The sequence below is a fragment of the Nuphar pumila genome, chromosome 17 (assembly GCF_984573655.1).
Source record: "Nuphar pumila chromosome 17, dmNupPumi1.hap1.1, whole genome shotgun sequence".
Taxonomy (NCBI): Eukaryota; Viridiplantae; Streptophyta; class Magnoliopsida; order Nymphaeales; family Nymphaeaceae; genus Nuphar; species Nuphar pumila.
Genome location: NC_143265.1, coordinates 68,021,345 through 68,036,210, shown reverse-complemented (window position 1 = coordinate 68,036,210; position 14,866 = coordinate 68,021,345). Strand labels below are relative to the sequence as shown.

At 36.7% G+C, this 14,866-nt stretch overlaps 1 protein-coding gene across 1 annotated transcript in view; it reads right to left on the bottom strand.

Annotated features, from left to right (window-relative positions):
- Positions 1 to 9,293: 9,293 nt before the first annotated feature.
- Positions 9,294 to 14,866, bottom strand: part of LOC149812108 (uncharacterized) — a 28,340-nt gene continuing 22,767 nt past the window's right edge. The window contains exons 7-8 of the mRNA XM_089992981.1: positions 11,758 to 11,886; positions 9,294 to 11,672 (exon numbers count right to left, since the gene is read on the bottom strand). Coding sequence (XP_089849107.1) covers positions 9,294 to 11,672; positions 11,758 to 11,886 — 2,508 coding nt within the window. The remainder of the gene's footprint in view (positions 11,673 to 11,757; positions 11,887 to 14,866) is intronic.

Sequence of the window (14,866 nt, the reverse complement as noted above, 5' to 3'; positions counted from 1 at the left end):
TAACCTAGATCCAAAGTTCATGAAGTATTTTTTTATTGAATATAGGAATGATAAATTGGATATCGATTTTGGGATAATCATCACAAAATGATTATAAGGAGAGATGTTATATTTAACGAAAATATCTTGTATAAAGATAGATTTGTTGCATGATCTGATAATGCAGAAAAGGGTGAGCAAGTTGAATTGGAGGAGATCTCTGAGCATGATGTGGCAAATAGAGTCTAGGAGAATCCTGAAAATATTATGCCATAACCAGAACCTAGCACACATGTGATGAAACTGAGTAGATCATCTAGGGCATCTAAACCTACTTAGTGATATTCTCCTTCTTTGCATTACTTGCTGGTTGATAGTGGTGAGCCAGAATATATGAGTTTTGACCCAACTACTAAGGGGGAAAAGGGCACTTCATAACAAGTGAGTAGAGATACAAAGTTGGGCTGGTTGTGAAAGATTTTTAACAAAAAGAAAGTATTGACTACATTGGAATTTTCTCTCATATTGTTAAATTAACTATAATCAGGCTTGTATTGAGTATTTATGCAGCTAAAAACTTGCACTTAGAGCAATTAGATGTGAAAATTGATTTTCTTCATGATGATTTGGAAGAAGACATCTACATGATGCAGCCAGAAGGGTTTGCAATGCAGGGTAAGGAAGAGCTTGTGTGCAAGTTGAATAAAAACATGTATAGTTTGAAGCAAGCCCTCGTACAGTGATATAAGAAATTTGATGGATTCATGTGTAACCATGGATTTATGAGATGTCAGATGGACTATCATTGTTACCTTAATAGGTTTGATGATTGCTATATTATTTTTCTCTTGTATATAGATAAAATGCTTATTGTAGGATCTAACATTCAAGAGGTGAAGAAGTTAAAGCAACAATTATCAAAGGAATTTGTAATGAATGATCTAGGAGTTATAAAGAAAATATTTGGGATGAGAATTTCTCGAGATCGAGAAGCTAGCTTTTTGAAGTTGTCTCAAACATTATTATATTGAAAAGGTGTTAAGCAGGTTTCATATGCAGGATGTAAAACCTGTAAGTACTTCTTTGGCAAGTCATTTCAAATTATCGAAAGAGCAGTCACACAAGTCATATGAGTACTATGAATATATGTCCAAAGTTTCGTATTCTTCAATAGTTGGCAGCCTAATGTATGCTATGGTTTGTACTAGACCAGACATAGCACAAGCAATGGGAGTTGTGAGCAGGTACATGGCATATTCAGGGGAAGCAACATTGGGATCCTTCGTTACTTGAGAGGTACCATAGACATGGCACTTTATTTTAACAAAGGTGACATGATTTTGCAAGGCTTTGTTGATGTGGATTTAGGTGGTGATGTTGATAATTGTAAAAGCACCACAGATTATGTCTACATTTTGGGTGGCATTGTTATAAGCTGGGTCTCTCAATTGTAGAAGATTAGGGCTATTTCCACCACTGAAGTTGAATATATTATTGTTACTAGAGCCAACAAGGAGATAGTCTAGTTGAAGAATTTTTTGGAAGAGTTTGGCATAAAGCAAAGCAATAATGTCCTTTTCTACGATAGTGTGATTCATCTAGCAAAGAATTCAACATTTCATGTTAGAATTGTTATAAGCTGGGTCTCTCAATTGTAGAAGATTAGGGCTATTTCCACCACTGAAGTTGAATATATTATTGTTACTAGAGCCAACAAGGAGATAGTCTAGTTGAAGAATTTTTTGGAAGAGTTTGGCATAAAGCAAAGCAATAATGTCCTTTTCTACGATAGTGTGATTCATCTAGCAAAGAATTCAACATTTCATGCTAGAACGAAGCACACTCAGATAAAGTATCACTTCATTCATGATTTGTTGGTTGATGGGGCACTAACACTTGAGAAGATTCGTAGATCAAAAAATTCAACAGACACATTGACCAAGATAGTTACTGCAAAGAAATTGAGGTTATGCAAAACTTCAGTTGTCCTTCATGGATAGTAGTTGAAGGTGTTGCATTGAGATTTTGAATTACATAAGGAGAGAAGTCACAAGGTGTGGTTCCTGTAAAAAAATTAGTCTCCAAGTGAGAAATTGTTAGAGTGTAGATCGTGTTTCCTACCTCGATATAAATTCATATTTTTTGCAATTTCAACTTTGCAGTAAGTTAGGGGGGGGTGCAAGGGGATCGGCCCCTTGCCTATAAGATGAGGGTTCAGGGGCGATAGTCCTCGATGCAGATTTTTTGGAGGGTAATTATATCATTTTATCCTAAACTCTTTGTTGTATCCAGAAACACTAGTAGACTCTATATAAAATTTGTAGACTCCTATTTAAGAAGGCATCTTCCTCTGTATTGTGTACATCAATCAATAAAGAAGAAGACTAAATGCAGTCATGGACGTGGGCAATTCTTGCCAAACCACGTAAAATTCTTGTTTTCGTGTGTGGTTTTTTTTTTTTTTTTTGTGCTTGTTTCTTCAATCCATCGGTAGGTCAAAGTTCCATTCCCTAATATATAGTGTATGTGATGAGGTTGGCCATAACAAGTGAAAGCACGCATAATAGTGTGTTTGAGTACCTCTTGTTGTAAAATGTTTGTGTGCTTTTCTCTATGTTTTTGTGTGTATTTGTAAAGAATTGTTGAATGAATTGTTTTTATGTATTTATCAAGAGTTTTTTAATGAATTACTCAAATGTCTTAAATCTTCTATGTATATCTTAGGTCTTTTGTGACATGCCACCAAGAAGAAAACATAGCAGCAGAAAGGAAACCAAAGTTTCACCCCCATGCATAGATCAAGTTATGGTAAGATGTATAATAAAATAAGTTAAGTGTGTATACAGTTAGTAGTACTACATGTACATACTTATATTCGATTGCAATTTGTCATGAAAATGGGCTGATAAGAACAAGTCAGATGGTAGCAAGCAAAAGAGGAGAACGAGCATGATTTTTTTTATGGATACTTTGTTGAGCAGTGATATAAGTTTTAGGTTTGCAAGTTTGTTTGTTTGTTACTTTTGAATATAGACTTATTTAAATCTAACATGAATGTATTATATATGTTGATTATGTAGCATCTAGAAATATTCATAAAAAGAATTATTGAGAATCACAAATAGGACATGATAGCGGGAATGAAACTACCAAAGAGCATTTACCTTATCTCATATTTTTCAGTGAGTCTCGAAAGCGAGTTATGTTTTTCTATTGTCTAACATGAACTAACTTTTTACCATTACTCGCAGTTGTTAACAAAAAAATGCGACAAAAGAAATGTACTCACCTTAACTTCGTAAAACCTTTTTCTAAATTAAAAGATGTGAGTCGCTCGTTTCAAGCCTTAATCGTCCTTCTCCATGAGAAGGTGAAGCAGAAGCAAGCTTGATCTTCATAGCTTGAAGTTCACTATTGAAAAAATCTAGATTCATAACTCCAAATAAAATGATATATGCAATTCAAATCAAGAATATGTATAAGCACTTATGCAATAAATAATAAAATAAAATAAATATGAAACCAAAATAAAGAATAAACAACTGAGTTGATCTAAAAATTACCTTTTTCAGATACTAGGTCCACTAGTCTTTTTGATCAACTGACAAACTTTTTTTGCCCAAAGCCCCCTCCTGGGGCATGTGTAACGATTCGAGAGCGACTTCTTCTGGGTCCAGCAGTACCTCTGTATAGGTATGATAGTTGAGGCAGTGGTTATTGTAGCACCTCTGCATTGGGGTTCCTGGATCGAGACAAGAGAGGGTCAGAGCGAAGGCAAGGTCAGGTTATTCGTTCTTTCTAGTGCCAACACTAGGACATAGAATTCTTTGATGGGTCAAGTTCTAGTCAGCCTCTATTTATAGAGGTCAAAAATGAGATACGGGTCAAGAAGTTTTCTTATTCAAATCTAACCCAAATAGATATGTGTTTATCCCCAAGGAAGGGATAGAGCTCATTCCATGGGGAGAGTTGAACAAGAAATGTGCATAGTGAGGTTATGATATGATAGGGATAATGCCTGAGGTTTATCCTTAAATTAGGGGTAACGAACGACAAAACAATTTCGTCATCCAGCAATGGATAACAAAATGATTTTACCATCTGCCAATGGACGACAAAATGTTTTGTCATCCGAGCAAAAAGGGGCAACAAAACTTTTTGTCATCCAACAACTAGATGGAAAAATGTTTTTGCCGTCAGAGCAAAAAGCAGGGAAATTAGAAAGGGGGATAGAAAAACTTTTGTCATCCTGAAACCGAACCGCAAAAAAAGATGGCAAACCCAAGCTAGTTTTAAAAATAGGAACTGGATTGTGAGGTCGTTTAGGTCTTGACGAATAAGGTCGATCCAATTTTGAAAATGAAAATTGGGTTGCCAAGATTATTTAGGTCTCGCCAAATGAGGTCGGGCCAATTTAAAATGGGAATTGGGTTACTGAGAGCGTTTGGGTCTCGCTGAACAAGGTTGGGCATTTTGAAAATGGAAAATGGGTTACCGAGACCGTTTGGGTCTTGTCGAACAAGGTCGGACCAGTTTGAAAATAGAAACTGGGTTATTGAGACTGTTAAGGTCTCGCAGAACAAGGTCAGTCTAGTTTGAAAATAGAAACTGGGCTGTTGAGGCTATTTGGGTCTCGTTGAACAAGGTCGAGACAGTTTTGAGAACGAAAACTAGGTTGTCGAGACCATTTTGGGTCTTGTTGAACGAGGTTGAGCCAGCTTGAAAATGGCAACTGGGTTGTCGAGATCCAAACGCAGTTGAGCCAATTTAAAAATAGGAACTAGGCTGTCAAGACCGTTTGGGTCTCGCTGAACGAAGTCAGGCTAGGTTTGAAAACCAGCTGGGTTGCTGAGATCGTTTGGGTCTCATCGTATGAGGTTGAGCCAGTTTTGAAAATGATTGGGTATTGATCTTGTCTTTTCTCAAGAGGAGGAGGTAGTTATTAATAATATGAGAAATAAGAGAAAAGAGGTTAGGGTTAGAGGAGAGATAACAAAAAGGGAGAGAACGTAGTTTCTCTATAGATATCGTGAAATAAGAGTACACCTCTCTAAGAGTGTTGATCCCCTTTAATCCAGCATAAAGGTAAACAAAATAAAATGACTAGTATGCTCCCCTTCTTTATAGGGTATGTACATACTAACTCAAACAAGACTACTTTACATAAAATTATGCTACTCTATATTATAAAGACTTTTAATACTCCCCTTCAAACTTGAAATGACGTAAAAGAATCATTCTAAGTTTGGAAAGGAAAGAACTCAAATGCAAAGGAGAAAGACTTTTTGTAAACACATCGGCAATTTGATTCTTTGAGCTAACATGCTCTAAAGTCATAATTTCATCTTCATAAGCTCTTCTTGTATAATGGTGATCTATTTCAATGTGTTTAGTGTGCTAATAAAACTCTGAGTTATTTGCAATATGAATAGCGCTTATATTGTCACAATATAACTTAGTTTTTTTTTCACATAAAATTCTCAATTTTCCTAATAACCATCGAATCCAAATAATCTTAGCCACAACTTGAGTCATTGTTCTATATTCTGCAAGTCCACCCTTTATTCTTTTTTGCTCTTCTATGAGAACAAGGAGCTTCCAAGAAAAATACAAAATCATGTAGTAGAAAGGTGATCTCTAGTAGAGCCTCCAAAATCAGCATCACAAAAAGCTCTCAACACTTTGTCCAACGAAGATGAGAAAACATACCATAATGCATAGAATCGCTAACATACCTGATGATCTTGAATATTGCTGGCAAGTGAACTGATCGGGAAGCACTCATAAATTGACTTACTACATGAATTGTGTGTGTTATATCTGGTTTAGATATAGTCAAATATATAAGGCTCCCAACTAGTAGTATGTATACAATAGAATCCTCTACTAAACACCATCAGTAGCTCTCATCTTCAAATTTGCCTCTACGGGAGAATTTACTTGTTTTGAGTTATCTATCAATCTTGTTTTCACAACGAAATCTGTAATATACTTATGTTGGGACAAGTGCAGTCTCCTTGAAGAGTAAGCTATCTCAAGTCCAAGAAAGTACTTCAAACACCATAAATCTTTCATCTCGAACATATTGGTCAGTTTCTTTTTGGTCATTTCAATATTCTTTATGTCATCTCCAGTGAAAACCATATCATCTACATAAAGAAGCAATATACATTTTTCAATAATAGAGGAAGATATAAACAAGGCTGCTCAAAACCAAGTGACCTCACTACTAAATAAAACTTCTTGAACCAAGCTAGAGGTGCTTGTTTGAGATTGTATAGAGCTATGCGAAGTCTACACACTATGCCTTATGGATCTAAGTATTCTTATGGAAGCTTCATATACACTTCTTGTAAGTCCTCATTCATGAATGCATTCTTGACATCTAACTACCAAAGGTTCCACTGTTATATGGCTGCTACTGCTAGAAGAGTATGAATCGTGGTCATTTGAGCCACAAAAGCAAAGGTTTTTGCAAAGTCAATTCCAAACCATTGATTCTACCCCTTAGCCACCATTCTGACTTTATACCTCTCCACTGACCCATCTGTCTTTGTATTTACCTTGTACACTCATTTGTTGCTAATAATATTTTTCTTGAGAGAAGGTTTTACTAGTTCACATGATTGTATTTGAACTAATGCATTCATTTCATTAACCATGGCTCTTTGTCACTCCTTTCCTACGGCTTTTAGATAGGACTCAGGTTCACTATAGGAATGAACTAGGGATAGAAAAGCATGATGATGAGGTGCAGAAAACTCATAAAACACAAAATGAGATGGAAGTACAGAAGGTCTAGAACTTTTATATACCTGACCAGAAAATTAGAAAGAAGACATGTGGTTTTTCATGAGAATGTGATATACTTTAGCCAGTATCGAGAGAATATTGAGAATGAGAGTGACTTGTCCTTCCTAGTTTCCTTTGAAGAAAGGAAAGGTGGGAGAGAGATGATGGAGGATCAAGGAGAGAAAGTTCTAGCTAAAAGAGATAGGTTTGATCAGACTTACTCAAGGAGACATGAATGTGTATTTGAAATTTTGTTTTTAGATCAAGTGGAAGAGCAGGAAAGTAAAGAGGTCAATCTTGATCTCATTCCTTCACTAACAGATCCAGGACAACAACAATTATCAACATCATCACCTACGTCCAGTATCATCTTCAATTTCACTTTCCTGTAGAGCCAAACAAAAAAATTAGCATAATTAAAACCCAAAAAATGGGTTACCGCCTGATAGCAACACCACAAAGATCCTCTAAAACATCAACCATGCTTTCAAAGCATAATACATATGCTATTTGGACTAAAGTCACTAAACCAAGCCAAACATTGCCCAAACTCAGCAATACCAAGGCAGTCTTGCACAATAAAACCCAAAAAATGGGTTACCGCCTGCTAGTATCACCCCAAAAACTCCACAAAACTCCTCCAAAACACCAAACCTGCTCACCCAAGCAGATTTCTCAGCCTCCTACAAGAAAAATGATCTGAATCCAAGCAATTTTTGGACTAAAAAACTAAAAACCTTGTTAGATTCAAGAAATTTCTCAAATCTGGTCAGGAACTCCTCTACAATCTAGAAATCCTTAGAAAAATCACCAAAAATCCAATACTTCTTCAATAAAATCTTCTAAAATCATGAGCTAGTAAATCCCTAACTCAAAAATCACAAAACTGACATGATTGTACTAATCGACACCTCCAAGGATGACATTAACACAGTCTTTATGCAACATCAAAATGGAGCCCTCCTCCCCTCACAAATGCCTTCAATTTTCTCTTTAAAAATGAAGGCATGGCTTTGATACCATGTTAATAATATGATAAATAAGAGAAAAGAGGTTATAGTTAGAGAAGAGATAACAAAGACGGGAGAGAACAAAGTTTCTCTGTAGATATAGTGAAATGAGAGTACACCTCTCTAAGAGGGTCGATCCTTTTTAGTACAGCATAAAGGTAAATATAATAAAATAACTAGTATACCCCTTTCTTACAGACTTTCAATACTAGTGACTTGAGGGTTGTGCAGGTTGCATCATCTTATGAGGCATTATCTACCCGTATTGCTGACCCGATATGAACTTGCAACTTTATTCTATTTTTTACTGCTCTTGACTCTTGGTGACCATTTTATTTGTACAGGAGAGGGAAAATGTTGAGTTTCAGGCAAGGCTAGCACAAAAGGGATGTAGCTTCATGCTTTTAAGCTCTTTTTAATTTTTTATGCACGTGTTTTTTTTCAAAATTTTACAAAGAGCCCATTGGGGACAAATACAATGAGTGTTACACATCTATCCATGCATGATTGCAGATAAGGAAGCAGATGATAGACATGTTGACAAACCAATGGATTCATGGATAGGGTAGAGCTGCCCCGGTAAGAGCCGCTGACGCCGACGCCTCTAGTACAGTTGGGGGATCATGCACTCCACGCCATCCTGCCACTGGGCTATCCGAGGGAGGTGTATCACAACATGGTGATACAAGCTGCATTCTCTTTCTGTTTGAACTAAAGATAAATGTTTACTCAATTTCATTGTATCAATTGATCCATTAATATTTAAGACAATTCATAGGAATTGAAATGGAACGAACGTGATTTCCATCAAATGCAAATAGTTTAGCATTTTTGAAAGAAAAAAAACTAGCATAATTTTTCCTTTCTTTCCATCCAAAACTCTTAAAAATCATGCCAAGCAATAGATCAACGTTCGTTGAGTAACATCTGGTCCATCTACATTTCATCCATAAACACTTGGAACGCCTGAGATAACTGTGCTTGGTCCATTGATTCAACACTAAAATCAGCTTGGTCTATAAGAATGGTCACGATAGGCATAACGTTTGATTAATGTGCAAATTTTCCATGTCATCAGCTTATCCTAACAAAATATCAATAAATATTTCACTGACAATAGAAAGCTCATACAAAAAACATCAACAATCTCACAATTTTTCACATTAAAAAGAGGAAAAAAAAACACTAAATTGAATAGCAATCAACTAATCTGTTTATAAATTGAATAGCAATCAACTGATCAGTTTATCCTGATTAAATATCAATAAATATTTCATTGATAATGGAAAGCTCATATAAAAAAAATCAACAATCTCGCAGTTTTTACAGTAAAAAAAGACTAAATTGAATAGAAATCAGCTGAGAAAGCAGGAAAACTGAATATCTTTGACAACATTCTGTACCTAATTACAGGTTGGCAACATGCAGCTGAAATTACTTCATGGAATAGGTCTCCACAATGCTGCAACTTCTGGCTGGTGAAAAGGCATTATTCAAATCTATGCAAAGTGATCAAAAAAATGCAAAATGAATCCTGTTGTTTGCTGCAAACAGGCTATATTCTTCTATAATTCCTTCTTTCTTTCTTTGTGCAACATCAACTTGCACAGGAGCAGCAATCTGTGAACGTGAATGAAAATCACCAATAACTTTGTCTTTTAAAGAGAGTGCACTCAGGGGAAATCTAGCAGACCCTGCATCTTGGCCATCAAAGTGGAATAGTGAAAAGTCTTGGCCATCGTGGCATGAGACATTCCCAAGATTACCATCTTGTGCATGCGGCAGAGCTTCCACTGAATTATGGATCTGGCTCTTGGAAAAGGGCCTTTCAAAATGCTCATCTACCTTTTGAAGTGCATTGGATTTGTAGGACAACCTTGTATCATTTGCTTCATGCATCACTGGCTTTGATGGCCTACCATGTTCCTTTGAGATCATGACATTGGCTTTAAATGGATAAAAAGGAAAGTTGCCAACATTGAACATTGGGGTCAAAGGTTGTAAAGCTCCATACTTCATGCAAAAGCCAGGTGATCCATCAGTTGATAAATTGAGCCCCAAATGTCCAGACATTAAGAAATGATGAGGCTGAGAAAATGGTGTTAGTCCATTGGTAGCAGCAGCTGGCCAAGAAACTGAAGTCTGATAGTAGCCCATACCATGTGCAGGAAATACAGGGAAAGGGTTGCAATGAGTAGGCACTGTATGTTGCTGAGATTCCATGTCAATGATACTTTCTGCAGAGCACATTGGCATTCCATTGCCTTCCTGGTAACAAGTTTTTGTTGGCTGTTTAGCTGAGAACCTATCACAGTCATCCAAGACCAAAGGTGCAGCTGCCATGCTTTGAAGTGAGTCACCATTTGTTTTGCTATTACCATCAGTCACATCAGGGCAGAAATGGAAAGTGTCATTTTCGTATAAACTGGAGTTTTCTCTTGCTTGTGATGGGCTAGTGTATTCAGAATCAGATGCAGAGGAGAATTCTGCATTCTGGATGCATGAGTTGGCAGCGCTGAGGTTTCCTTCACTGAGATATGACAAACCATTATCCGAGCCAGAGGTGATCATCAAAGGATCAGAAGCATCATCCATGGAACGTGCACAATGTGTCGAACAAGAAGATTCTCCATGAACAGAGTTTTCCAGGTGCTGACGAGATGAATCGTATCCAAAATCATCCTGCCCACAATTGTACATCTCTAAGCTCAAATTTCTGAAGCTATTCATGCTCTCGTGGCAATCGGAATTATTAACAGAATCAGATTCAGCTGAAATTGTTGAGACTTCAGAGGAATGCTCATCATATGAGGACTTTGCTGAATCATTTGACTGATGATCATTCGCATTTCTAACACAAAGAGTCTGCTCCTCGTTTCTATCATCATTCTGAGAATCTGCACACTTCGAAGTAATATTAGAGTTTGAGTTGCTTCTGGTAAATTTTCTCCTGAATTCTATACGCTCCCATACCTTTTTGGTATGGGGAACTCCACGACCAGCATAAGTATGCCCTGATACCCCCTTGCCTCTTGAAACTCCACAATCATGTGAGACGCTACTACTGCTAAATTTTCCAACCCTACAAAATGGCTCAGCTATATCCACAAGTCTGTCATTCTGATTTGCAGTATTGGTTCCCCGATTTGATCTCATGAAAGAAATTTGGCTGCTTTTCACCCTATATCCATTCTGAAGGTTACGACTGCAGGAATTCCCCTTATATCGATCATCTACCTTGAAACTAGAATGTTGTAAGTTATCAATGAATTTTGGAGCACTTCTGATGATGGGCTTTGAAAGTTGGCATCTTGATTGTCTTTGAATTCCATTAGCATACCTGGAAGAAGTTCCTCTGTAGCCGTGCAATTTTGCATCTGATTCTTCAATGTAATCAGTACTATTCCCTATCTCAGGGTCGTGCCTATCATACCATTTTGATGCAAGATCCACAAGGGCCTGGCCCCTAGACTTTATCTTCCTCTGTGAAGATTTAAATTGTTCAGCCATATAAACACTATTATTATCTCTCACATTGAGCACTTCATCATTCACATATACATCATCCATGTTGATATTTTCCATTGGATTGTTTCCATCTATGACCTCAGGAGAATGAGAGGTGGCTGGTGTAGTATCTCCTTTTTCCTCTATTGAATCAATTGAACAAAACATAGGAAGTGGCTCATCTTCAGCACCTAAGGAGCAATTGTTTGAAGACATTGTCGAAGAGGGAACCTTTTCTGTCAGATCAATGTCATTACATGCCTTTTCTTTTCCCCTCAGTTTTTCCTTTCTTCGCAACTTTTTCTCTCTTTCCTTTGTTCTCCTCTTCTCTTTACGTTGTTCTTCATCATGCTTTTCTTTTTCTTCTTCTTCAAGTAACCTGATCTGTGAATGGGAAATAAACAATGCATGAGATACCTAGCAGTCGGAATAATTTCCTACAAAAGTAAGCAATTTAGCAGATTCTTACCTGCTTTTGTAATGTAATAATCTCTTTGCAAGCTACATGAACACGATCTTCCAGCAACTTTGATGCAAGGCAGATGAATATGCTATGTGCATTTTGCCGAGCAGTACCCTCACGAAATGCCTTCTCAACCTGAAAGAAATTTCTATAAATCCCAGTTTGCATAATTTCAGATGCAGGAAGCATGAAATCAGCATGATAAGAAAGATTCTCCAGATATATAGACGTTAATTAAGATCATCTCCATTGACATCCTCAACATTTACATTTTGACATCAAATTTTTCTGCTCACCAGAAACAAGCCCAGCAAACTATCTGTTATGTGCTATCAAATCTCCTATAATGTATGATGCTGGCAATATGACTCGAAAACACAAAAAAAGATGTTTCGTAAGAAAAGACCACAAGAGAGAAACAACTACATAAGGAAATGCTCGTGCAATAGTTTATAAGCCCAGTGGGTTGAGCCAGTGGTTCATCAGAGGAAACCCAAATCAACCCTTCTCCCCCAAGTGGGGTCAGCCCGGTTGGTTGACCTGGTCTGAATACATCCAGACAAGATAGAAAAACAATTTATTAGGGAAATGCCCATGTGCCTAGCTTAAAAACCATGGTTCATCCAAGGCAACCCAGATTACTGGCCGCCCACTTCCCCATATATATATATATATATATATATATATATATATATATATATATATATATATATATATATATATATATATATATATATATATATATATATATATATATATATATATATATATATATATATATATAGGAAAAGTGGTAGCTGGTTAATCCCATATGTGCTAAATGAAAACGCACTCATGCGTGATGGACACTCAGCGCATTTTCTGCATAAAAATACAATTTAGCGGCATTTTGGAGCGCCACTAAAGGTCCCAGTTCTGCTGGGACCTTTAGTGACACTTCAAAGCATTGCTAAATACCTCAACAGGGGTGCGCCTGGCATTAAAATGTTTGTTTTTAGCGGTGCTTCAAAAGTGCCGCAAAAAGCTTTTTTGCATGCTGAGCATCACGTGCGCGATGGACGCTCAACGTGCTTGCATTTTGGTTAAGCAGCTACTAATCACTATATATATATATATATAAGAGATAAAATAATGTGTATCTTCTAGACCATTTATCTCCCAGACCGACCCAGTTGCACAAGTCTTTTGCTTACCAAACCTGTAGATGTGTTTAGCATTGCTTGCTTACTTATTAAAAAACATGCTTTGGATCGCGAATCAATTTAACTAAAATTCTTGATTTTTAGTTAATCAAGTTTTTGGTGCAATATATACCGTTCATTCTTTCATTGAGCTAGAAACACATTTAAACATAAAAAAAGGTTTAAACTAATACATGTTTTTCTACTAAATAAAGTGTAGAGATCACATTTATGGGTTTAGATTAAACAAAAAACACATGCAAGTATGCATTCTAAAGGAGTCTGAGACGGTCCAAATTACATATTATATATATATAAGTATGTTTTCTAAAGGAGTCTGAGACGGTCCAAATTACATATTATATATATATATGCTGCCCCCTTTTTCATTAGGTTTGTAAGGTCACTGTTGGGGCCCACCAAAAACCATAGTTTTAGGTGTCTTATGCTAGATCTGAACCATTAGATGTGTTTATCAGTGTTTATTTATTAAGAATCAAGCTTGTTTCGAATTGATTTGATGTAAAAATGTGAATATTTTATCATCAAATTTTAGTACAATATCAACCATTGATTTTTTTTACCTCTTTAAAATACACAGCTGAGCATAAAGATGCTTAATCAAAAACATGTTTTCTATTAAATAAACAATTATAAACAATAAAAAATGGTTCAGATCTAGCATAAAACACCTAAAACTACGATTTTTGGAGGGGTCCTAACAGTGACCTAATGAAAAAGGGGGCAGCACAATCCCCATTCTATATATATATATATATATATATATATATATATATATATATATAGAGAGAGAGAGAGAGAGAGAGAGAGAGAGAGAGAGAGACACACATACTCTCCCCCACCCCTCAAATCAGCCGAGTTGGTTTACCTGGTCTGAATACATCCACCAGTAAGTTGATTTTGTATGCTCTTGAAATCTTTCTTGCACACACACAAATATATATATATATATGTGTGTGTGTGTGTGTGTGTGTGTGTGTGTGTGTGTGTGTGTGTGTGCATTTATGTATTTATCTATATAATATAGATAAAACTGAACTTTGTTAGGATTAACCCAAACTACTTTCGGACAAAAATGGATGTCAGTGCGGTTGACTTCACCTAACACAAAGGAAGCCGTCTTCAGATATCACCTACATCAATACGGGTGTGTTTCCCCTTTAAAAGTGTCCATGTTACATTGTATAAATATATATATATAGAGAGAGAGGGGGGGGGAGATGGAGAGAGACCACACACACACACACGAGAAATTGGTAAGTGTCCCCATGTGCACCCACCTTGAACCGTCCAATCAAATGATCAGATGGTCAAAAAAGCCCTATGGATGTGATGTACATGGTTTGTGTAATAAAGAAAAGGATTTGGATCATATCATTGTGATGTGTAAGAAAGATTTCAAGGGCATTAAAAATCAATGGACTACAATATGCAAAAAAAATCATGACAAGAAATCATGATTTTATTTTGGAAAAACATGATCAAAGCTATGAGTCCTGGCAAACAAACTATGCTTAACACACCCATAGGTGAGAGAAGTTTTTTATGCCATTGCACAATGAATGCACGCATGATTTCACTTACAAATCACTATATATATAGGGATGCACAAAGAACCGAGCCAGCTCGAGCTCGGCTCGGTTATGCTCGGCTCAGGTCGTAAATGAGTCGAGCTTGTACTAGCTCTGAAGCTCAGATCGAGCAAACGAGCTGAGCCTAATCGGCCTACCAAGCTCGATAGGCCCTATAAGTCTCGATTTTATGAGCATTTTAGATTCTTCCTGCCCCGACACACCCCTTTCTCAAGCCCCTCTCTCTCTCCCCTTTCCTCTTCCACTTTCTCCATCTCTCTCTTCTCCTCTTGATCCCCACCCTGTGATGTGATCCATCACCGACTCTCTCTCTCTCTCTCT